Below are 25407 nucleotides of genomic sequence, written 5' to 3'. Positions count from 1 at the left end.
CTCCCTTGTTCAGCCGGGCACTCTAATGGACTGAGAGCAGTGACTCACCTAGCTTGACCATCTGGGGCAGATGTACAGGCTCCCCAGCACCTGCCGGACCTACAGCTGCCACTCGGAAGCGATAGGTCTCCCCAGGGACCAGGCCGTCCACCACACACTCTGGCCCAGGTACCAGCTCATGGCACAACTGCCACTGGCCAGTGGATGCCTCCTTCATCTCCACACGATAACCACAAAGACCACCGCCACCATCACTCATGGGAGCCACCCAGGATAGGGTCACAGAACGGCCACTACGACCCACCACCTCAGCATCTTCGGGAGGGTCAGGGAGGGCTGCATGGAAGAAGACAGATTAGCACTTCTTCCAGAAGTCACTGAGGTCCAATACTGGGCATGGCATACACTTCGGGGTAGACTCCCTTATGAGTCCTGTTGGACCCTGAAGCCAGTGGTCCAGACAGTTAGGGGGGCAAGGGATGCTACTGAAGCCTCCACGGGCCTGTTTGCTCATCTTGGCACCCACCACTAAGGTCAGGCACTGGGACTGGAGGACCTCATTTCTCTTGGCCTGTCCCCCAAGAGCTGGGCTTAGATATGCACTAGGCCAAGAGAAGAGGACAGAGTACGCTCTCAAGGGACTCTAGCCTCAGGGAGTGCTCTCGGACCTGCACCAGGAGCTACTGGAGTCACCATGCTCAGGTTCTTAGGGTCTAGTGGAACTGCACAGAAGCCAGCTCTGAATGGTCACCCATCTGAGTCAAAGTGGAGGCGGGTGTGTGTGTGTGTGTGTGTGTGTGTGTGTGTGTGTGTGTGTGTGTGTGTGTGACCCAGACCCAGACTGTAGGGGAGGGGCCTCTGCCACCCACTCACCCAACACAGAGAGGCGTGCAGAGGCCACGGCATCACGAGCTGCAAATGTGACCTCTCCTGTGTGTTGGGGCTGGGCATTGCTCAGCATCAGGGCGTGGTGGCTGCCATCTGCGGTGACCGTCCAGTCGGTGTCGTCAGGCTGGATGGCAGCCCCGTTGATGTACCACGAAGCCTCGCCCACGGGCACCGCCTCACTTAGCGTGCACGTGAAGGAGGCCTGCATACCAGCTCTCACGGATGCATCTTGTGGCGGCTCCAGGACCTCCAAGCGCCAGCCTGTGGGGAGCAGGATGGATGAACACTGGTGGCGGGGGGAGGGGGGGGCGGGGGGGGCGGGGGACAGAAGGGAAGTGCAAGGCCCCTGGCCCTTACAAAGCCTCCCTCAACCTAGCCTCAAGTCCTCAAGCTGGAGGTTCCTCAGACTGACTCACCTAACTCTCCTGGCCCAGGAAGGCCTCATGTTGGGGAGTCTAGAAGGCCAATAACGCTCACCTACAGTCCCACTACAGAACCACTATTCTGATAGCCCACCAGGACCTCTAGTGGATGAGTCCTCAGAGATTTCAGGGAGGTCCAGTGGGTGGGTGTCTTGGGGATACCTTCCTTTTGGCCTCCCCATTTCCTGTCCCACTCCCCAGCCCAGTGCCCCTAAATCCCTGTAGACCATGGAGGTCCAGCCACCTATGGGAAGCGTCTGGAGATCTGACACCCACCAACTCTCCCAGGCAAGTAGAGCCTTTGTTGGAAGGGGTCTTAGAGATGCCACCCTTGTCAATGGTGTCCCCACCCCTGAAGAGTGTGGCAGCTCCCACCATCCCAGACCCCAGTCCTCCCAACCGACTGGGCTCCGCTGAGGTCGCAGCACAGTTTGGAAGGTGGAAGGGACTTCAGTCCAACACCCTCCCATCCTGCACGGGCTTGGATAGAGAGAGCTCAGAGGATACCACTTTCTTACGCAACCCCCTCCCTCCCACCTCTGCTCGAAGCTCAGCCCCCCCTGGAAGAGCCCCATCCCATCCACCCAAGCGCGCCCTCCCTCAGCCTGGCACCTCTCACAGTGAGGAATGCAGATGTGACCACATCCCCTGCCAGGAAGGTCACTCGGCAGCTGTCCTGCGGCTTCAGGTTTTTGAGCAGCAGCAAGTGCCGCAGCCCATTCTCAAAGTAGACCATCTCCACATTTTCCGAGGTGTGCACAGGCTCATCATCCAAGAGCCAGGTGTGGGCAGCCACCTCAGGCTGGGACAGCTGGCACTCGAACAGAGCTTCGCCGCCCTCCAGGGCATCCACGTTCTCTAGGCCACGCACCACTGTGTTCTTGGCTGTGGAGAAAGCAGAGTTCAGGGTTGTGTAGCTCTTGGCAATCCTTCACTACTGTCTCTTGCAAGAACCCCCCACCCCCACCCCAAAGTATAAAGGGCTAAACAGAACAGGACCCCAGAAGCCACTGTGGAGGGTGGCACTCAGGGTCCACTGGAGGAGGTATGGTTGCCCAGCCCCACCCATTCCATCACCCTCTCCAGAGGCTTCACATTAGCACTGGTCTTTGAGGCTGAGGGGCATCCTGTGTCTCACGGATGAGAAACTTCATAGTTATTCATAGACCAGAACCTCACAAGCCCAGACTCCAGCCCACTGGAGATGCAGAGCTGTGTCCTTTCCCACAATGGTGCCTGCAGCCTCAAGATGCGGCCCACACCCTTTTCCCAAGTCCCCCAACCAGCACTGCTAGACATGTCCTGATGCCTGGGATGCTGTCTTCCGATCTGTATCGACTGGAGACCCCCCCAAGTCCGTACCCCTCCCCTTCTCCCCTCTTTCCAGTTACTTTAGCCGCTGTTTCTCATAAAAAGCCACAAGCTCACAAGACTGTGTCTTAACCCAGGTATAGCTCTGGGTCGCCACCCACATAGGTGTTCTCACTGCATAGGTCACCTGCGTTGCAAGGCTGGCGGCCATGGCCTGCCTCTCTACCATGATCATGTCAGGCCTGCCTGCCAGGTGGCCTCACCTTGCACTTGGAGCAGTGCCACAACTCGAGTGCCTGCGGCCTCACAAGAGTAGATGCCGCTGTCACAGGGCAGGGCCGGCCTGAGGGTCAGCCTGGCTACGGTCCAGTCCTGCTCTAGGATGACACGGTTCCCATCTGCGCACACCTCCCGCTCGTTCATCTTCCACATGGCCTGCACGGGCCTCGAGTACTGGCAGAGAAGCTCAGCCGAGCCACCCTCCTCCACCACCAGGTCCTGCATGGCACTCACCACCTCCACCGTGGGATCTGTCGGCCAACATGCCAGACATGCATCAGCCCCGGGACAGTGCCACCATGGCCCACCCGCCTTCTGCTGTCCATGTTAGTGGCTTCAGCGGCTGTAAGCATGAAGCTTTGGTGGGCAACGGCTTAGCAACAGGTGCCTGGCATGTGGCCAGGAAGGGGACCCATCACAGCTGCCCAAGAGCCCTACACACCAGGCATGCCTCATTCCACCCATGGCAGCTGACAATGTCAAGATGTCTGTCCAGGATGGGTCCCTCTAACCCAAAGTGAACACACAGGTCCTATCTTAAACACACCTGGACCCCAGATCTTGCAAGTCTGCAGCTACAGCCCATCTTGCCCCTCTCCAAGAGGGTAAGGATGCTTGCTGACACCCTTGGGGTCCCATCCCATCCCCACCTGCTGAAATCCTATGCAACCAATAACCATTCATCCTGGATCTGGTTCTATGAGGGATTACAGGAGGACTTAGGCAAAGACACTGGATGAAAGATTAGGAAGGAGCTGTTCGGAGTCGCTGGCAATCTGCTGCCCTCCCTGTCCAGCCAACTCTTCCCCAGAAGGGTGCCCACAGGAAGAGAAGCAGGCGTGCACAGGAGCAAACTAGAGCTGGAAGCTGTGGCTTCTCCATCGGGAGCCCAGGAAGTCCCCCTTCAGAAAGCTAGCCTTTGGCTGGGATGTCTGTGCAGTAGGATCATTAACAAGAGTCAGTGTGTGCAGGTCCCACACAGCCAATGTGCAGGAGGCCAGTCTCCAACTAAAGAGTTCAAGGAGACTTAACCTCCCACTCAGGAAGTGAGTGGAAGGCCTCCTCTGCCCTGGGTACATGATAGGCATAGAGAATTGCCCATGGCCCTTGGGGTCAGTACCTGACACTCCTCAGTTCCCCAGGACCCTGCAGGAAGCATGCAGGAACAGCAAGGGCAGAAGCACCAGCATGGGGAGGTCCCCACTGGCCAATACCTTTGACCAATAACTTGGCTGTGGAGACCAGGGGCCCTGTGCGGAAGGTGATGGTGCCCGAGTCGGCCACCCCCAGGCCCGAGAGCACGAGGGAGTGAACAGTCCCCTCTCGCACAGTGATGGCACTCTCAGGGCTGTTCTGAAGCAGGGTGCCATCCAACCACCAGCGGGCCTCCGGCCCACCTGCACGAGACACCTCACAGGAGAACGTGGCCACCTCCCCCGCGAAGACATCCACATTCTGCAAGCCACGTACCAGGCACAGTGCTGCCTCTGTGCAAGAGGGCGAAAAGGAAGTCTGGGCTGGGGCTCCCTAGGGTCTGTGGGGAGGGGGCCGCACTCAGGGGCACTGGCGTGGGAATGTGATCCGACAGCCAAATGGGTCTTTGTCCCAGTTCCTAGCACAGAACTTCCTGAGTGTCTCTCCAGGGCTCTTAGGCCGAGCACACACCTTTTGATCACATCAGAGGCTATGCTAATGAGGTGCCCGCTTCAGGAAGGGGCTGGTCATCAGGGAAGACAAAATGACAAGAAGGTTCAAATGTCCAGCCCAACCCACCAGCCTCGGGGAGAGCAGTAAGGCTGGAGATAAATGTAAACAAATCTGATGGATTTCAAGGTCTTGGATGCCAAGGGGATGGAGAGTGATACATGGAGAATGGGAGGGGTACCTGTCAACTGCCCCCCACACTAAGTCTTTGAGTGTTGCTGGGTGATGTCCTGTGTGACAAACCAGTGACAGCAACTGTCTCATGACTCAGCTGTCCTAGCAGACTGGTCAAACCCAGGTGGGCAGTGCGAGCCCCATTCACACCCACTTAGTTAGCAAGGTTAGGCAACTGACTTTGTTGGGGGATGCTGCGTCTCGTGGGACTGAGTCTATAACCAATGAGTCTATGCTAGTTTTGGGTAATGTCAGAATTGAATCCAGTTATATCGCATCCAGTTGGTGTCTGCTGGAGGACTGCTAGGTGTGTGGGGAGCCCACTCTTCTAGTCAGGTATCCTTTATTGTACAGAATATAGAGGGGAACAGCTGTTCCCTACCACTGGGGCCCCAGTGAATTTACTAGAACAATCTTGAAATTGACTGGCATGGGCCACTCGGAATCTTCCGGGATCAGGTACTATCCAGACCAGAATAGCTTGGACCAGAGGTCCAGAAATCCACCCCAGACAGCATACCCTAATCAAAGAGAAAAGCACAGAGGCCATCCACACTGAGCCCACGAAAAGCATGTGAACCACTGAGCATCCCACACCCCTTCAGAGCACTTCTAGCTTCATCCATAGGAGGCCAATGACACCTATGCGGCATCTTTTTCAAAAGGAACAATGGATAAACTCCACATTTGGGGCTCTTGATAATGGATGCCTCCTCTAACCTGTTATGGGCAGGAAGGAGGCACCCCAGAACCTGTTGCCCCAAGAGTGTGGGGCTCAATCCCAGAAGTGGCTTTCCATTCCTCAGGGTATAGCAGCAGACAGGGGCAGTCTGTCTAGATGTCCACTGAGATTCTGCCACCCTTAGGACTCCATGGCCTTAACTGCTGGGTACACTGCTGCTCCTCCTCACAATAAGTTCTAAGCTCAGGAGCCTCATGGATACAGATGAGCTCCACCTAGTTCCCCTGCATCCCATCTATCTTTTGAGTGGATGCTCAGGGGAACCACAGGTGATGGATAGCCCAAGAACTCTGGGGCATTAATGTTTTCATAGCTGACTTTCCAATACCCCAGGACACACAGGAAAAGACCAGTGGTCTCTTCCACACTCGCTACCTGGGGCCAGGTAAGGAGGATGCTAAGCCCTAGCCTGTGTTTCTCTCTGAGCATCCAGCAGATGCCTTCTTGGGGGCAACTGACAAAGTCCAGGTGCTTCTGTTGCATTTGCTTCTATACCACAGGATGGGGCTGAGAAGAGTCAGGAACTATTTGTAGAGACGTCAGTGCCCAGCAAGACGGGGCAGCCCCGAGGATCACCCCCAAGTGCTACTTTAGAAGTCTTTCCACACCGTTCCCCACTGACACTCCCCCTCCAGCACCAGCTCCCAAGCCTGTCCACAACAAAGCTGTACAGGAACCAGCTCTCTCAGAACGGGAAGATCTTGCCGTAGAGCAGGACTGAGGCACAGCCTGCAGCTCCATGTTGTCCCCTAGTAAACACAGACGCTTTCTGCCCTGCCCCTACTCAAGACAATGGGGAAATTCTTCATCAGTCGACTTTTAAGTTGTGCATTGGCACTTGGCAGCCTTTCTCAGCCCCACAGGCCACAGAACTGACCATGCCTGACCATCTCTAAAGTTCTAGAACGTGCTCTATTCTCCACATCTAGCTCTCCTCAACAGACTGAGGGCTCCATAATGGCAAAGCTATATGTAACCCATCCTGAAATCCTGGACGTGAAGGGTAGGAGTTCAGAGGTCTCATCCAATGGTGAACAGATGGCTGGATAGCAAACAGGTGCTTGAATAGATGGGTGGATGAATGGATGGATGGTGGGTAAGTGGATGGATGAATGGTTGGATGATAAGTAGATAATGAATGTACAAGTGGTATATTGGTGAATGGATAGATGGATGATTGATAGATAGATAGATAGATAGATAGATAGATAGATAGATAGATAGATAGATAGACAGACAAATCATGAGTAACTAGATAAATGGGTAGTGTGATGTGGAAGATGAATGATAGATGAATGGAAGATTGATGAAGAATGGGCTTGGGTGGGTGACAAATGGTGGCTATAAATGGATGGATGGATGCATGGCAGATGGTTAGAGGATAAATCAGCAAGTGGGTAGATGATGGAGGGGCCAATGGAATCACATTGAGAACCAGGACTAGGCAGCATGGAAAGGTTGCTCAAAGCCAAGCTCCATAGGATGGACTTATTCTGGGGACAAGGTACACTCTAAATTGAAAGTTCCTAAAGTCCTGCCTGCATGCTGGGGCCACATTTACCATGGCCAAATCCATATATGTGTCATAGGTATGTGATTGTACATACATCTCTGAGCCTTTTGAGTAAGTAAATGTACATCAACATGGACATATATATGTATGTGCAAAGGGACCTAAACCACAGAGCTGGTCCCATCTCCACTCAAGACCCAAGCCCATGCTAGTCAGACGCTCTAGCTCTTCCAGGAGGCAGCATCCATTCTAGCCTGAGATACCACAGGCTGGAAAATTGACAGCCCCAGCGCAAAAATCACAGCTAGAAGTCTTGGGCTCCTGATCCCCCGAACAACTGCAGTGCTGGGAAACAAAGAATCCACTGGCACAGGTGGGGTGTAGGATAGGGATGCCCACCTGTGACCTTCAGCTGGGCTTCTGAGGAGCATGAGCCCACTTGGAGAGTGACGGTTCCAGTATCCTCCAGGGTCACCTGAGGAGGCAGGAGGAAGATGCTTGCCCTTGCACCCCATCCTGACCAAAAGGGGCCAATCCATCTTCCCCATCCCCCATGATAGGGGTTTGTCACCTCCCCTGCCCAATGCCCTGGAGGAGGATCTTCTCTAACGGACTCAGAAGCATCTGTGTGCGGGCAGAGGCAGGTCCCAGAACCCCACCTTATGCAGAGTGAGCAGGTAGAGCGTGCCCTGCTCCACAGCGATGTCGTTCATCTCATTGGACTGCAAGGGAACCCCTCCCAAAGCCCAGCGGGCCTCCTGGCCAGAGGCCCTGGACAGCCGGCACTGGAAATGGGCATCCTGGCCTTCGCTGAGCTTCACATCTTGCAGGGGCTCCAGAATAGTCACCTCAGGGACTAGACACAGGAAGCATGGGCATCAGCCTTTGCATCTGGAATGCTCCCTTGAATGGTAGAGCTCTCATATCCCACAAGTCCCATGATACCTCACTCCAATCCCTGAGAATAAACCCATGGGAGCATGCTACCAATCCCCTTCTCTAGATCTACATAGATATAAACCCATTGGAGCATGCTACCAAACCCCTTCTCTAAATCTACACAGATATAAACCCATGGGAGCATGCTACCAATCCCTTTCTCTAGATCTACACAGATATAAACCCATGGGAGCATACTACCAATCCCTTTCTCTAGATCTACACAGATATAAACCCATGGGAGCATGCCACCAATCCCCTTCTCTAGATCTACACAGATATAAACCAATGGGAGCATGCCACCAATCCCCTTCTCTAGATCTACACAGATAGCACACCCTGGGCTCTGACCCACAGAGAATCTAGAGGCGACCTTGGGCTTGGAGTAGTACAGTCTTCAGAATGTCCTGAGGGATAGTGGGTAGGTCCTAAGCACCAAGACAATATGAGCTTCTGGGAAGCCCACTCTACCAGCCTACCAGCCAGATGCAGCTGTAGAACTACCAGCACACAGGTTCTCCTCACTACCAGAACCTCACCCCCCAAAGAGTGCCTATCTGTGTTCCCCAAAATGGCCTGAGCCTGAACATTCTCATCCCGGGTGAGGGAAGGCCAGGCCCCCAGGAGCTAGATACCTCGGACCGTGAGCTGAGCAGAAGATGAATGGTTGCCCACATGGAAGGAGACGGTGCCAGCATCCTCCAGTGTCACACCCTTCAGCTGGAGCATGTGGGTACGGCCATCTCCAAGAACGGCCACCTCTGTGACTTCATTGCTCTGCAGTGGCAGACCCTGGAGACGCCACTGCACATCTGTGGCTCCTGCTCGCGACACCTCACAAGTAAACTCCACATCCTCGTCAGCCTGCACCTCCATGTCAACCAGTCCCCGCACAATGGTCACCTCAGGCTCTGGAGGAAGGGGACAGAGGAGAGAGGCTCTTGACTAGCCCGAGCCAAATTCCCTGAAAGCCTTCCTTGACACTCAGGTGCTTTTCTGTCACCTGCTGGGCTCACAGGCATGGAAGCTGAGCTGGGGGGAGGGGGCACTTGCTTTCCCAGCAGGCCAAGAGAGAAAGTGGTCATACAACGGTGAGTGCTGTGTCTGGCCCTGATACTGATGCCAGCCCTGTCCTGGCCAGGTCACCATGAAGCAAAACCTTCCGTAGGAATAAGTAAGGGCACAGAGAATGCTTCAAAGGCCAGCAACGCTATACTACCTGCTGGCTGGGGAAGAGGAGGCAGGGCTGCCTTTGGGGGCTAAGGTCTGTCCTGGCGGCTGTGGCCCTTCAGTTGCAGAATCAGAACTACAAGTAATTTGGGAATGAGAGGGGGAAAAATGTGGAGGTCCTGGCCCAATGTAAGTTGTACCCAGGAGAGCCCTAGGGGGCAGGTGTGGCAGGAAGGGCTCAAACTCTCCTCCTGGGGTCTAGCTACTCACCTTTGACTCTGAGAGAGGCCAAGGTCTTCTGGCCACCCACCACACAGGCATATTCTCCGGTGTCCTTGGTCTCGAGACCGTGGATCAGCAGCTCGCACGTAGCCCCTTGGCGCCGCATCTCATACTTGGGGCCGACGCGCAGCTCGACACCCTCCTTGAGCCACTGCACTGGAGCCCCTGGCTCAGCCTCACTCAGCTGACAACACAGCCGGGCCACGCCACCTGCTTCCTGCTCTGTGCTCTGCAGGCCGGTCTTGAACTTGGGTTTGGGGGCTGAGGGCATCAAATATATATATATATATATATATATATATATATATATATATATATATATATATATATATATACATACACACACACACACACACACACACACACATATATATATATGTATATATATATATATATACTTAGAGCCACAGGTCCCATCTCCCCGACTCTGACTGAACAAGGTCTCCTGCTCTTAAAAGAGTAGGAGGGGGCTGGGCACATACAGGCTACAGGCAGCTCACCTCGAACTGAGAGCCTGGCGACGCTCTGCGTGTGGCCTGTGTCACAGATGTATTCACCGGCATCCTCCTGCTCCACCTCTCGGACCAGCAGCGCAGCCGTCGCGCCCTCCTGCACCATCTGGTACTTGGCACAAGGGAACAGCTGCAGGGAGCCCTTGCGCCACTCCACGCTGGCAGCCGCCTGGCTCAGCTCACAGTGCAGGTGCGCCGTGGTCCCCTCATCCACCTCCTGGGCCTGCAGCTCCCTGAGGAACTGCACGGGAGCAGCTGCAAGGTTGCAGGGACAGCATGAGAGCGGGTCCCTGAGTTGTGAAGGGTGTTACGGTCAGGGAACGCCCCCCCCCACAGTAGATCCGTGGTCAGGATCCACAGGACACTGCCACAGGGAGGAACCGGGGACCCGCATACAGCAGTGGCAGAGGCTACCGCACCTGCCCGTGAAGCTACCAGGGAGGGGAGAGCACTTGAAGAAATAACCCTGAGGGGCCACAGAGACAGGAACAGTTAAGGTCACAGAGCCCCTGCAGTGAAACCATGACAGGTGAAGGAAGAACTCTGGGGCAGGTTTTGGAAAGTGACAGGGGACACACGGAGACTTGCGTCACCTGGCAGGGACAGTGGAGAAGCTACCACAGAGGGCGGGCATGTGACGACGGGTCTCTGACAAGGGCAGAATGAAGGAGATGCTCAGGAGAACCTCAGGCGCCCAGCTACTGGTGAGTGAGGCAGACCTCGGGGCCACCCATTTGAATGAGTTCTCCTGGCTGCGACCCGTGAAACAGGGCTGCGGCTGTGAGGGTCAGCATGAAAACTGTACCCCCAACAGCCGGCCCCCAAACACTGGAGTTGTTGGCCAGCCTCGGACACCCACCTGTAACCACAAGGGTGGCGCTCGTGCTCTGGGAGCCGCAGGTGCAGCTGTACTCGCCCGCATCCTCACGGCGCACATCCCTGAGCAGCAGCTCTGCCGCACACCCCTGCTGCCGGGGCTCTCGGCGCGCATCAGCCTGCAGCTCCAAGCCACCCTTGCTCCAAACCACAGCGGCATTGGGGACTGACAGTTCACACTGCAGCCTGGCCGTGGAACCTTCCTCCACTTTCAGGTTCTGCAGTGGCTTCTCGAACACCACCTGTGGGGCTGTGAGAGGATGGGGAGGCTAACAGACCCAATTAAAGACGCACCCTTGAGTGCCCTAAGGCAGCCACACAGGGTGAGGACAAGCTTCTCTACAGTCCCAGGGAAGGCCCGGGGTTGATGCAGGATGAGAACACAGGTCTAGGGGGGGCTTCAGGGTAAGGGAGCTGATGGGGAGATTGGAAATAGCTCAAGACCTGACTCTGGGTGCTTGCCTCCCACTTAGTCCAGTCCCCTGCAGGACTACATCCGAAGGGCCCAGAGAGGCACTCATGTCAGACCACCCAGAACAGAATCAAGTCTAGTCATGCCCCTACAGACTAGAACTCAGGAAAGGGCTTTGTGCTTCAAGATCACAGCTTCAGACCAGACCTTGGAGCATAGCCTAGCTCTTCCAAGGCTGCTGGAATGGTCCCTCTGATACACAGTGTGTCCCACAGACACCAGGAAATAGCAAGACCTCTCAAGATCAGGCAGGATTGTGTCCTCCATGTTCTGGAGACTTCAAGATACAGCAGCCATTGGGCTTCTCAGAGCCACACTAGGAACATGTCCCCATCTGCAGGGTACAGGACCCACTGGGGGACCCACATGTCCTCTCTGAACATCCATTGAACCCCAGTCAAAGAGAATATTTAGCTAAGCACACACAGAAGCTGGAATGTGGTTGGCGAAGGGTAGGATATCTGGGGACACAGTGGGAACATAGAACATGTTCTGTCCCAACATGATGACCGGCAGTGTGAGGGCATAAGGGGTAAGTTACAGACACCAAGACCCTGGAGAGTGTTGTGGCTGAGATCAGACAGGACAAATACAGCATTACAGGAGAAATGAGAGGCAATCCCAGGGAGAGGTAGAGTGGGACAGGGTAGATAGAGAGCAAGAACTTAAGTCCAAAATTATCATGTGGCCACAGGAGGTGTTTACCCGTGATGCTCAGGGTGGCCGAAGTCCTCTCCTGCCCACACACGCATGAGTACTCTCCAGTATCTCCCACAGCCAGGCCACGGATCTGCAGCTCACACACAGCCCCATCCTGCCTCAGGCTGTATCTGTCCCCATCTCTCAGGATCTCAGACCCCTTCCTCCACTCCACAGGGGCCTTCTTGCTCAGCTCACACCGCATTGTGGCTGTTGTACCTTCCACGGCCTCTTGGCTTCTCAAGCCTTCTATAAATCTGGCGGGCAGGGCTAGGAAGGATCAAGAAGTCACTGAGACCGTGAAACCGGAGAAGCTTGTACACAGAACGCACCACCCATGAAGAACTAAAAACACCACAGAAAACAGGTGGCAGGTGTAGATGGTGAGTAGGGGGAAAATCCATGAGGGATACGAAGGGCAGTGAGATGGACGGGAACACAAAAGCATCTCTTCAGCAAGCAGGATGACTCCAGGTACAGGACAGACGGCCACCGGGTGGCCACAGGAGCTGTGCCACATGCTCAATCAGACATAGCAATAAGACAACATGGAGACACCAAGGCTGAGGTTCAGGTGGCCACACACAGTCTTTACCCTTGACACTCAGCATGGATGAGGTCTTCTCCTGCTCACACACACATGAGTACTCTCCAGTATCTTCCACAGCCAGGCCACGGATCTGCAGCTCACACACAGCCCCATCCTGCCTCAGGCTGTATCTGTCCCCATCTCTCAGGCTCTCAGACCCCTTCCTCCACTCCACAGGGGCAGCCTTGCTCAGCTGGCACCTCAGTATGACCATGGTGCCTTCCGTGGCCTCTTGGCTTCTCAAGTCTTCTATGAATCTGGTGGGCAGGGCTGAAAGGACCAAGCGCTCACTGAGAACATGGGACTCGGAAGGACACGCTGCACAGAACATGGAATACGCAAGGAGACACGCATTCTGTCTGGCAAAGGATTTGGCAGCAACAGTGAGACAGGGAACAGATTGGGAGGAGGCAAGAACCCAGGGAGGTGTAGAGAGGATGGCGGGATGGATGTGAACATGAGAATATTTCCTGGACCTGGGAAAGGGAAGGTAGAGATACCCAGATGACCCCAGTTACAGGACAGACGGCCACAGGGTCACTACAGGAGCTGTGGCACATAGGAAGAACAGACATAGCATTGAGACAACATGGAGACACCAAGCCTCGGGTTCAGGTGGCCACATATGTTCTTTACCCTTGACACTCAGTGTGGCTGAGGTCTTCTCCTGCCCACATAGGCATGAGTACTCTCCAGCATCTTCCACAGCCAGGACATTGATCTGCAGCTCACACGTGGCCCCATCCTGCCTCAGGCTGTATCTGTCCCCATCTCTCAGACTCTCAGACCCCTTCCTCCACTCCACAGGGGCAGCCTTGCTCAGCTGGCACCTCAGTGTGACCATGGTGCCTTCCGTGGCCTCTTGGCTTCTCAAGCCTTCTATGAATCTGGTGGGCAGGGCTGGGAAGGACCAAGCGCTCACTGAGAACATGAAATCGGAGAACACCACACACAGGACACACAACTCACAAAGAACGACACACTAGCAAAGGAACACAATATAAACATGGGATGGAAGGCGCAGGTGATGAGGAATGCAAACTGGTGGGGAGCGGAGAGGGCGGTGGCATGGATGTGAACATAAGAACATCTGGGCAGGTGGAGACGCCAGGATGAGTGAAGGTGCAAAATAGATGGTCACAGGCTCACTACAGGAAACCACATGTGGAGACAGAAGCGTCCATGAAATAACACAGAGACACCAAGCCTCGGGTTCAGGTGGCCACACATGATCTTTACCCTTGACACTCAGTGTGGTTGAGGTCCTCTCCTGCCCACACAGGCACCAGTACTCTCCAGCATCTTCCACAGCCAGGCCACGGATCTGCAGCTCACACACAGCCCCATCCTGCCTCAGGCTGTATCTGTCCCCATCTCTGAGGATCTCTGTTCCCTTCCTCCACTCCACTGGGGCTTCTTTGCTCAGCTGGCACCTCAGAGTCACCATGGTCCCTTCCGTGGCCTCTTCATTCTTCAAACCCTCTGTAAACTTGGTGGGCAGCGCTAGGGAGGTCAGAAAGACACAGGCCCAGTCATTCCATCAGAGCAAGTGGAAGACGGGGCACGGATCACACAGAGAAGACACAGGACTCGACCAAAGGGTGCATGCGAATATGTTGAGAATCTGGTGTGGTATTCCTCAAGCTAGACTGTGCACAGCTCCACCTTGCCCGATCTGCAGCTTCCTCGGACCTTATACTTCATAGGGACCTGGCATGCAGAGTTAAAGACCGTCAGGAGAACCTCAGATTTCCTAGAGAACTTTGGGGTTCGGGGCATGACAGTGAGGACAAAGGACACAGGATCCAACAACATAAACCCCACACAGCACAAGGCAGTGGGGACGCGGCTGCAGAGGCTCTTGTCTTCTGGGTAACACAACCCAGGAAGCAGGACCGGATCCCCCGCAGTGACGGACAGATGGCGTTCATACTTGGGCACCACCACATAGATTAGCCAGCTGTGGTCTTTACCCATGACGGTCAGCATGGCTGTGGTCTTCTCCTCCCCACACACGCATGAGTACTCTGCAGCATCTGCCATGGTCAGGTCACGGATCTGCAGCTCACACGTGGTTCCCTTTTGCTGCAGCTTGTATCTGTCCCCATCTCTGAGGGTCTCCCTTCCCTTCTTCCACGCCACGGAGGCCTCTTTGCTGAGCTGACATTGCAGAGTGGCCGTGCAGCCTTCCATGGCCTCCTGGGACTTCAGCTCTTCAATGAACCGTGTGGGCAGGGCTAGGAAGGATCAGGTGGATAGAAGCCGTCAAATTCTATGAAGGTTTCGAAGGTCATTATCTGAGTATCCGGGAAGGAAACAGAAGCAGAAGGACTGGAGAGCGTGGGAAGAGGCAGATCAAAGTGTGTGGGCTGAGGTTCCCGTGCTGTGCCTACTGAGATGCAGGTTGATTGAAAGGTGGGTACCATTCCAGCCTCATCTTCTCAAGGGCACCTTGTTCTTCCTGTGATCTCCCATCACCAGGAGGCATGCCAGGCATTTGAGATCAATCAATCGTGCATGCAAACACATTTCTTGACTGACCTCCATGACAGGCATCTCCCAACTGTGACGCCTTCCAGCCTCATAGACTGGATGCCCATTCACACAGGGCCTCCATCCAGCACTGTCCATGCTTGGATTCACCCCTACAGCTTATGTAAGGCCCTGTCTCCTCCACATCCCACTCCTGTCCTGACACTACTAGATCCACACCCCACCCTTTGGTGTCACCTCCCTAGCTTGTGACTCCTGATCCCTGATAGACTGCAGCTGGGGACTCCTAGGCATGCCTTTGAGCCTTTGATCTGTCCTGCTGTCCTCCCTGCTGATCATAGCTCACCGTGGTTATACTTGTAATTGGCTGTGCCCCTCCAAATGTATACTAAATTTCTAATTGATACAACTTCAGAAAGCAAGTGTATTTGGAGATTGGCCTTTGAAGAGGTGGAAAATGCTAAATGGGGTCTTGCAGGTAAGTGCTTAATCCAGCAGAAATCATATCTTTAGAAAGATGTCTGGATACAGACAGGATGACCGTGTGAAGACTTGAGGAAGACAGCGAGAGGCTTTGGACAGAGCCAACCCCGCCAACAATCTGATCACAGGCCTCCAGCCTTCCAAACAGGGAAGAAATTAACCTCTGTTTTAAGTGTCCTGATCTACTGTTCTTTGTGATGGTCACCCAAACAATACAAGTTTGAGAATATATTGTAAGAAATACCTAAGAATCTGGAGCTGTCTGGTAACAGGTAATGACTAGAGGCTGGGTGACTTTTGAGGTATATATCAGAGAAAATCAAGATGGCTGGGAATGGACTGTTAGTAGAAATAGGGATATTAATGCTACATCTGATAAGGCCTCAGACAGAAATGAGGAATAAAACTAGAAAGAAGGAAGGTGACCCTTTTGACAGCATCAATGAGCTTGGCCAAATTCTGTTCTAGTGTCTTGTGGAATGCAGAATTTGTAAACAGTGAAATTGGACATTTAGCTAAGGAGGTTTATAGGCAAAGTGTTGAAGGCATAATCTGGATTCTTCTTTCTGCTTATAGTAAGAGTGAGAGAATAGAAAGATAAATTAAAGAACTACTAAGTAAAATGGGAAGGGAATTGAAGATTTAGAGAATTTACAGCCTACCCATGCTGCCAAAAAATAATGAGAATGTTCTGAAGAGAACTTCAGGACGTAGTCAATCCTGTCATCTCTGCAGAAGCCACAGCTAGAGAGGAAAGGCCGTGGAGGACTCTTGTGACTTCACAGTAAAGTAAGGACATTGAGAATGTCATACCAGGTGAAATACCACTTAGTCTAGAAGGGACAGAGACCCAAGGGAAGAAAGACGGTGGTCAAAGCTGATGAGACAACAGAGCCAACCAGCTGCCACTTGTGTGGCCTTTCAAGGCGATGATCACGGGGTGGCTTGTGCCTGTAACCTCAGCACTTTAGAAGCTGAGGCAGGAGGTGCCCCACAAGTTCCAGGCCAGACTGCTCTACACTGATTGCTCCAGGCTAGCCAGGGCTACATAGCAAGACCCTGTCTCAAAAAGCAAACAAGTTTAAAAAAGAGAGTGATTGTCAGAGTGGATCAAGGTCAACAGGGTTGCCACAGCCACCAGGGGCCACAAGACCATCGGCTGAGGAGAAGGCACTCTCCTCCTCGACCCTAAGCCATTTCCACTCAGGGCTCTGAGGGCCAGTCTAGGGGACAGGGGGGTTGAACCAGAGAGAATTCTCCTGCCTTAAAATCTAGTAGAGTCACCGTGCTGTTTCAGATTGGTGGGACTCATACCCCATCTCTTCATTCCAATTTCCTCCTCCTTTGGTAAGAACATCTATCACATGCCTGTCCCGCCATTGTCCTAGAGCAATGGTTCTCAACCTTCCTAATGCTGTGACCCTTTAATCCAGTTCCTCAGGTTGTGGCGACCCCAACCATAAAATTATTTTTGTTGCTACTTCATAGCTGTAATTTTCCTACTGTTATGAATCATAATGTAAATATCTGATCTGTAGGATCACAACTCCCGGGTTGAGAAGCGCTGCCTCATGGTTCTACCTGGTTCTGTAGCTTCATAGGTAGGAGGTAAATGTTCCTCAGTGTGAATGAAATCTAAAACTTCACACTTAGAAGAGACACTTAGACACCGGGCTGTGTGGACTGGAAGGATGCATTTTTACATGGAAAAAGCACATAGATTTCAGGAGGCCAGGAGGTAGAATGTCACAGGCTCTGGTGGTTTAAATGACAGATCCCCTGTAGTCTCAGACATTTGAATATGTGGTTCCTGGTTGGTGGCAATGTTTGGGTAGATTTAAAAGGCGTGGCTTTGCTGGAGTTTGTCACTTTGAGAGTTTAAAGACTCATAAAAATTTCTCGTTCCCTCTTTTTACTTCCTGCTTTCAGTTCAAGATTGGAGCCCCAGATTCCTGCTCCCACTGCCGTGCGTGCCTACTGCTGGCTGCCACGTCTCCCTCTCATAATGACTCTTAGCCCTCAGGAACCCTAAGTTCAGATAAATTCCCTACATTGCTTTGGTCGTGGCATTTTATCACAGCGATAGAAAAGTAACTAATACATGAGCTAAAGTGTGCCACCTCCAGACTCATACATTGAAGTTCCCACTTTCCCAGTACTTCAGGGAGTCACTCTACTTCCAGGAAGAGTACTTAAGGAAATAATTAAGTCAAAACGAGGCCAGGCTAGGCTCAAGTCTAAAATGGCTAGTGTGCATCTAAGAGATCAGGATGGAGACACACGAAATGACCGTGTGAAGACTCGGAGCAGACAGACATCTTCAGGGAAAACACTAACAAAACCAAAACCACTGCCAGACCTCAGCGGAGGAATTCCAGCCTCCAGAATTGTGAGCAGACTAGGACAGGAACCCTTCAGAGCCTGGCATCATCTCAAAGGAACAGTTCAAAGCTCTCACTGAGTTCAGCAGTGTGCGCCTGGCTCCTCCAGCCAGGACCTCACATTGCTGTGCATGTCCATCAAGGAACAGACATCCGTTAACTCTGTGCCTGGAACCAACGGACCTAAAATCTCTGCAGGCCTTAGCAAGATGCAAGTGGCCCCAGCAGATCTCCTACTGGACACTGATGAAATATACAGGCACCACCCTTAAAGCTGCACGCTATTCTTCTCTGGGTCTGTGTCTTAGAACAGGTTCTAGACTAGACTAACCCAGTGTGGTTGGGGGGGAATGTATCACATAGATATATATGTCTGTGCACGACATGATGCCATTGAGAGGCACCGGAAGAGCACAGCTTACATGGGAGAGACAGGAGAAAGCAGATCAATCAGGTGGCTACACAAAGACATTACCATCTATACTCAGCGTGGCTGAGGTCTTCTCCTGCCCACACACGCATGAGTACTCTCCAGCATCTTCCACGGTCAGGCCACGGATCTGCAGCTCACACGTGGCACCATCCTGCCTCAGGATGTATCTGTCCCCATCTCCCAGGCTCTCAGACCCCTTCCTCCACTCCACAGGGGCAGCCTTGCTCAGCTGGCACCTCAGTGTGACCATGGTGCCTTCCGTGGCCTTTTGGCTTCTCAAGCCTTCTATGAATCTGGTGGGCAGGGCTGGGAAGGACCAAGCGCTCACTGAGAACATGAAATTGGAGAACACCATACACAGGACACACAACTCACAAAGAACGACACACTAGCAAAGGAACACAATATAAACATGGAATGGAAGGCGCAGGTGGTGAGGAATGCAAACTGGTGGGGAGCAGAGAGGGCGGTGGCATGGATGTGAACACAAGAACATCTGGGCAGGTGGAGACGCCAGGATGAGTGAAGGTGCAGAATAGATGGTCACAGGCTCACTACAGGAAACCACATGTGGAGACAGAAGCGTCCATGAAATAACACAGAGACACCAAGCCTCGGGTTCAGGTGGCCACACATGATCTTTACCCTTGACACTCAGTGTGGCTGAGGTCCTCTCCTGCCCACACAGGCATGAGTACTCTCCAGCATCTTCCACAGCCAGGCCACGGATCTGCAGCTCACACACAGCCCCATCCTGCCTCAGGCTGTATCTGACCCCATCTCTCAGGCTCTCAGATCCCTTCCTCCACTCCACAGGGGCAGCCTTGCTCAGCTGGCACCTCAGCGTGACCATGGTGCCTTCCGTGGCTTCTTGGCTTCTCAAGTCTTCTATGAATCTGGTGGGCAGGGCTGAAAGGACCAAGCGCTCACTGAGAACATGGGACTCGGAAGGACACGCTGCACAGAACATGGAATACACAAGGAAACATGCATTCTGTCTGGCAAAGGATTTGGCAGCAATAGTGAGACAGGGAACAGATTGGGAGGAGGCAAGAACCCAGGGAGGTGTAGAGAGGATGGCGGGATGGACGTGAACATGAGAATATTTCCTGGACCTGGGAAAGGGAAGGTAGAGATACCCAGATGACCCCAGTTACAGGACAGACGGCCACAGGGTCACTACAGGAGCTGTGCCACATAGGAAGAACAGACATAGCATTGAGACAACATGGAGACAACAAGCCTCAGGTTCAGGTGGCCACACATGTTCTTTACCCTTGACACTCAGCGTGGCTGAGGTCCTCTCCTGCCCACACAGGCATGAGTACGCCCCAGCATCTTCCACAGCCAGGCCATGGATCTGCAGCTCACACGTGGCCCCATCCTGCCTCAGGATGTATCTGTCCCCATCTTTGAGGGTCTTTTCTCCCTTCCTCCACTCCACTGGGGCAGCCTTGTTCATTTGGCACCTCAGCGTGACCATGGTGCCTTCCATGGCCTCTTCATTCCTCAGGGACTCTGTGAACTTGGTGGGCATGGCTAAGAATGTCAGAAAGGTACAGGGATTGTTACACTCAGAGCACATGCCAGGGACAGGACATGACAGGGACAGGGCATGAACAGCACAGAGAAGACACGAACCCCACTGAGGGCAGGCCACAGACTACTATGCTGAGAACAGGTCATGCATTTTATGTTCTATGGTGTGTCCTCTCAATATCAGGACCATGGTCCTTTCCACAGATCTGGCATGATGGTCAGAGGGGACCAGAAACACGCAAGGGTACCACGTTGTCTATAGAACTTCAGCAGCTATGACTCAGCCTGGATGTCAACGGGACATGAAATCTACCAGAAAACAGTACTTAACTCATGCTGGCACACGGTAGAGGGAAGCCAGCCATGGATGTTTCATACAGTTTCCCAAAAAGTTGGGACTCTGTCCAGCTAAAAGGAGGTGACACACAGACAAAGGGACAGAATATGGGACGAGCCAGATAAGCGGCATGTCTATAGACACCAAGACACAGACCCCATTGGCCACACATCTTTACCACTAATATTCAGTGTGGCTGAGGTCCTCTCCTGCCCGCACACACATGAGTACTCCCCAGAATCCACCACGGCCAGGCCACAGATCTGCAGTTCACACACAGCTCCATCCTGCCTCAGGGTGTATCTGCCTCCATCTCCCAGGGTCTCGGACCCCTTCCTCCACTCCACAGGGGCAGCCTTGCTCAGCTCACACCTTAATGTGGCTGTGGCCCCTTCTGTGGCGTCTTGGCTCCTCAAATCTTCTATAAATTTGGCAGGCAGGCCTGGAAAGGGTCAAACAATCACTGAGAACATGAAGCTCTCTGAAGGTCTCTGCGTGGACATGGAACCCACAAAGAGCCACACACATTGCTCAAGAGCCACGGCGTGAACGACTGAACTCATAGACAGATAAGAAGGACGCAGGTAGCTGTGGCAGGGCGTGGGGGTGGGTACGGCAGCAGGAGGAGCACCCACTTGAACAAATGAGAAATACTCAAAGGACATCAGTGAGAGGACAGATGGCTGGCACAGGAGCTGTGGCACGTGTGAAGACAGAAGGAAGGGACAGGACCAACAGGAAGCCAAGACACCCGTCTTTACCCCTGACAGTGAGCGTGGCTGAAGTCTTCTCCTGCACACACACGCATGAGTACTCCCCGGCATCGGCCATGGTCAGACCACGGATCTGCAGCCTACACACGGCTCCATCCTGCCTCGGGTCATATCGGTCTCCAGTCTGCAAAGTCTTTGTTCCTTTCTTCCATGTCACAGGAGCTGCCTTGCTCAGTTCACACCTCAGTGTAGCCGTGGTTCCTTCTGTGGCTTCTTCATTCTTCAGACCTTCTACAAACTTAGCCGGGAGGGCTAGGGAGGTCAGAAAGACACAGACACAATCACACTCTCTGAGAACACGGAAGACCCCGGATGTGGATGGTCCAGGGAAGACAGGAAGGCCGGCTGCACACAGGCCACACGCTGGGCACACTAAGCACAGGTGAGGATGGGACTTCCCTTGGTCTAGACTGTGTCTCGTGGCCACAGTCCATTCTATGGCTCCCACAGGCCCCAGACTGCGCATGAGTTTGGCTTGTGGGGCTGGGGGGACAACACAAAGATCATCAGGATCTTACAGAATGCTGGAGACAGAACGTGACACTCAACAACGAAACACACATTGGAGATTGTAAGGGATTACCGTGCAAACACGAGTGGAAAAGAACACAGACGGGGCAGCACATAGACTGACCCTGGCGAAGCAGCAAAGACACAGAGGACCTCGAGATCAGGAGGTCTGGAGAGAGACCCCAGGACCTGGACAGAGAAGCATTTACAATGGAGGAATCCCTGGCCCCAAGTCTTCTGTGCCCACCCTGTCCTGCACGCAAACTCCATGCTCAATGGCTTGGCTGCTAGGTCACAGCATGCATGAATGCCTCCAGTGGTTCTTGTCCTCTTGTTTTGATGATGCTGGGAGAGAACCCCCCCCTCAAAGTCATAAAAACCCCACTTCTCAGAACAGACTTAAGAAGGAATAGCTTGGCTGGATGGGAAGAAGTCACAAGTCTTTTCAGCCTGGAGTAGATGGCCACAGGGCTCTGGCCCCATCTTCACAGTGCAGGCAAACACGCTGATGTGTGAGAGCAGAGGTAAAGATCCACAGTTGAACAAGGGGAGAAACAATTAGCCTGTCCTTGGCTACCATGTGGGAAGTGGTCACAGAGAAGAGGAGGGACAAACCAGCTCTTGTTTGCCAAAAGGTAAAGACTTCCTTTGGCTACCAGGCCAAGACTGAGAACTTTGAACACCCAGCTCTATGTACTCAGAGCATCCTCAGGACTTTATGGTCCAGGGGTAACTTTGGAAAATGCAGGACTCTCTAGAAAGGCCCAAGTAAGGTATCCATCATGCCTAATCCTTGTTGGAATAAACCCAGTTCTGCAAGCAGTTGGTTGCCAAGACCTTCTACACCTCAGCCATCAACAGTGTGTCCTGGAGATAGGAATAGAAAGAATGTTTTCCTGTAACCTTTTTCTAACTCTGCAGCCATGGGACAGGCCTCGGGTGCATCCTTCTGTCACTTCTTGGAATGTCTGAATGCATGATGGCACCAGGCCTCTGTGTTTTGACACTGTGATCCATCCACATGGCAGCTGGCTTTCATTCAAGTGTCTCCAATGCTTGTGAAGAGGATGGGAGCCACCTGCCAGAGCCTGGACAAAGATGGCCAGGCCTTACCATGCCTTCCTCTTCAGTGCCTCAAGTTGGTTCTTCATGTGAGAGCAGAGCCCGCCAGGCCAAGGGCTTTGCGCTTGCAGGAGTTTCATTCCATCTCCACTCTCCAAGATGCCCAGGGTCCTCCAACAATGTCTGTGCATTCCATCGGCTTCCCTGCAGGGAGGTGCCTGGGTCCTCCAAAGACCCCCGACAGAGAGCTGACTCATCACTATATCACCAGTCACACCAAGACGGGAATCCCAGTTCCCTGGACACAACTGTGACTCAGGAGCACAGGCCAGCAGGCCAGCCACTCTAGGAAAGTCTGTTGCTGCCCGTGGATACATGAAGACTGCTAGGATCCATCACAGCCAGGCTCCAGGGCTCCGTATATTCTATCTGCCTCAATCTGTGCGTGCCTCTGTCTCTGATGTCCTAATGTCCCAATGTCCAGGGAGGCACCTTGTTCTGTTCACACTACAAAGTGACCTTACTCCCTGTAATGCCCTCCCCAGGCCTCTAACTATCTGTGAAGTACTGTTCACAACTGCAGGGGACACACAAGCACAAAGACCATTAGCCTCTGGAGCCATAGACAAAAGTGGGCCCCAGACACTACGTGTACAACACAGAACACAGAGTGGCCAGAGGCAGGATCATCAATCCCTTCCCCAGTGGGAAGACGTAGAACTGACCAGTGAGGACAGAGCCAAGCTCACCCCCATAGACTTGTCTTCACCTCTTCTCACCACCATAAGATAATCCCCCACCTCCACCTGACTCCCATGGATCAGGTACCCACCTCTGCCTAATACCCGTGGGGTACACCTTCATCTCCATCCGACTCCTATATGTTAGACCCTTACCTTCACCCTGACTCCCATGAGGTGGGGCCTCACCTTCATCTGACTCCTAAGGGGTGGCCCTCAACCTTGCCTGACAGTTACATGGTGAATCCTCACCTTCTCATTCAGGCACATGTCAAGGCTGTCCTTCCTGGATTCCTGCTATGTGGGCCATTCCTCCATTTCCTGCCTCCCCCTTTTCCTGGTGTGCCCCCAGGACCTACAATTACATCTTTGTAATTGTTTTCACACACCCATACACACACACACACACACACACACACACACACACACACACACACACACACGAAATCTCACTCATTCCAACCAGGACACTGGGGTTGGGAAAGACCCGATTCTCCATTGTTTTCCAGCATCTAAAGTGGGTCCCATACAACAAGTATGAGAAATATCAGCTAACAGAATGAAGATGAGACATAGAAAAGCAGGAGAGGTGGGTAGAAAAGATGCTCAGGCACAGAGCCACCCATGCACGGGGGACCGGCACACAGGAACACATGTGGTCTTTACCCCTGATGGTCAGCGTGGCTGAGGTCTTTTCCTGCCCACATAGGCACAGGTACTCCCCAGCATCTGATGTAGCCAGGCTGCGGATCTGCAGTTCACACACAGCCCCATCCTGTTTCAGGGTGTATCTGTCTCCATCTCTCAGGGTCTCGGCTCCCTTCCTCCACTCCACAGGGGCAGCCTTGCTCAGCTCACACCGCAGCGTGACCATGGCGCCTTCTGTGGCCTCCTTGCTTCTGAGCCTTCCGATGAAGTGGGCGGGCAGAGCTGGGGGGGGGGGTGAGGAGGATTGGAACGTCAGATCTGCTGTAGAGTGCTGTGGGATAGGACATGACACAGGACAGGATGAGGAACAAGACAGGACACAGCAGAGAACCGGGAAGAACCCCGCAGGTCTCAGGAGTGGGAAGCCAGCTGCGGATGCTGCATTCCCCGGTTCATACAATGGCTCAAGCAGTGGGATGAACAGAAGGTGCACGAACACGAGGAAAAGGCATTGGAGGAGCTGGGCAGACAGCACCAGGTCAACTCACGGGTAAAGCCCTGCTCCACACAGCCACGTGTGGTCCTTACCCTTGACAGCCAGCGTGGCCGAGGTCCTCTCCTGTCCACACACACACAAGTACTCCCCCGCATCTGCCGCAACCAGGCTACAGATGTGCAGTTCACACACTGCTCCATCCTGCTTCAGGCTGTACTTGTCCCCGTTTCTCAGGGTCTCTGTCCCCTTCCTCCATTCCACGGGGGCCTCTTTGCTCAGCTCGCACCGCAGTGTGGCCGTGGTCCCTTCTGTGGCCTCCTTGTTTCTCAATTTCCCTACGAACTGGGCAGACGCAGCTGCAGCAGGTGCAGAGACAAAAGACCTCGTTACTCCCCTGTACTCGGGTGACTTTCCCACCGGACCCTGAGCACAGTACGGAGAGGCACACTTACGTTTCACTGTGAGTGTGGCTGAAGTTGTCTGGTCCCCAAAGGCGCATGAATATTGCCCACTGTCCTGGGGCGTTAGGTCTCGGATGACCAGCTCCAGCACAGCCCCCTCTTGGCGAAGGCTGTACTTGCTGCTGGACTTCACGACGTCATCTCCACGACGCCACTCCACAGGCGCAGCCACGGATGACAGCACGCAGCGTAGAGTGGCAGCCCTGCCCTCTGGCACCTCCACACCCTTCAGGGACTCCCTGAACCGCACGGGCCGAGCTGTGAACAGCAGCAAGTACAACTGCTGTTGTATAGTTACAGACAGTCCTCCTCCAGGAGTCCACCAAAGCCAAGTCAGGAATGGGCCACAAGCAGGAGTCAGGAGACCTAGGGACCCTGAGACACAAGGAAGCCAAGTGCCCTACACAGCAGGCAGAGGAGAGGAACCAGAAGCTGCTGGGGGGCGGCCTGCCTCCTGTGGAAATATTTCTATTCTTACC

The 25407-nt window shown here is 53.6% G+C and overlaps 1 protein-coding gene across 1 annotated transcript in view; it reads right to left on the bottom strand.

The window, feature by feature from the left end:
• Obscn (obscurin, cytoskeletal calmodulin and titin-interacting RhoGEF) overlaps positions 1 to 25407 on the bottom strand; it is a 141532-nt gene that overhangs the window by 47905 nt on the left and 68220 nt on the right. Inside the window, exons 40-61 of the mRNA XM_052757447.1 lie at positions 24920 to 25186; positions 24560 to 24823; positions 23990 to 24253; positions 21000 to 21263; positions 20417 to 20680; positions 19638 to 19901; positions 19008 to 19271; positions 18405 to 18668; positions 14546 to 14809; positions 13812 to 14075; positions 13209 to 13472; positions 12579 to 12842; positions 11990 to 12253; positions 10796 to 11062; positions 9925 to 10191; positions 9413 to 9685; positions 8608 to 8883; positions 7693 to 7889; positions 7433 to 7508; positions 1923 to 2195; positions 874 to 1149; positions 49 to 336 (exon numbers count right to left, since the gene is read on the bottom strand). Coding sequence (XP_052613407.1) covers positions 49 to 336; positions 874 to 1149; positions 1923 to 2195; positions 7433 to 7508; positions 7693 to 7889; positions 8608 to 8883; positions 9413 to 9685; positions 9925 to 10191; positions 10796 to 11062; positions 11990 to 12253; positions 12579 to 12842; positions 13209 to 13472; positions 13812 to 14075; positions 14546 to 14809; positions 18405 to 18668; positions 19008 to 19271; positions 19638 to 19901; positions 20417 to 20680; positions 21000 to 21263; positions 23990 to 24253; positions 24560 to 24823; positions 24920 to 25186 — 5628 coding nt within the window. The remainder of the gene's footprint in view (positions 1 to 48; positions 337 to 873; positions 1150 to 1922; positions 2196 to 7432; positions 7509 to 7692; positions 7890 to 8607; positions 8884 to 9412; positions 9686 to 9924; positions 10192 to 10795; positions 11063 to 11989; positions 12254 to 12578; positions 12843 to 13208; positions 13473 to 13811; positions 14076 to 14545; positions 14810 to 18404; positions 18669 to 19007; positions 19272 to 19637; positions 19902 to 20416; positions 20681 to 20999; positions 21264 to 23989; positions 24254 to 24559; positions 24824 to 24919; positions 25187 to 25407) is intronic.

The sequence above is a fragment of the Peromyscus californicus genome, unplaced genomic scaffold (genome assembly GCF_007827085.1).
Source record: "Peromyscus californicus insignis strain IS unplaced genomic scaffold, ASM782708v3 Scaffold_3__1_contigs__length_106647218, whole genome shotgun sequence".
NCBI lineage: Eukaryota > Metazoa > Chordata > Mammalia > Rodentia > Cricetidae > Peromyscus > Peromyscus californicus.
This window is presented reverse-complemented; position numbering and strand designations above follow the sequence as displayed.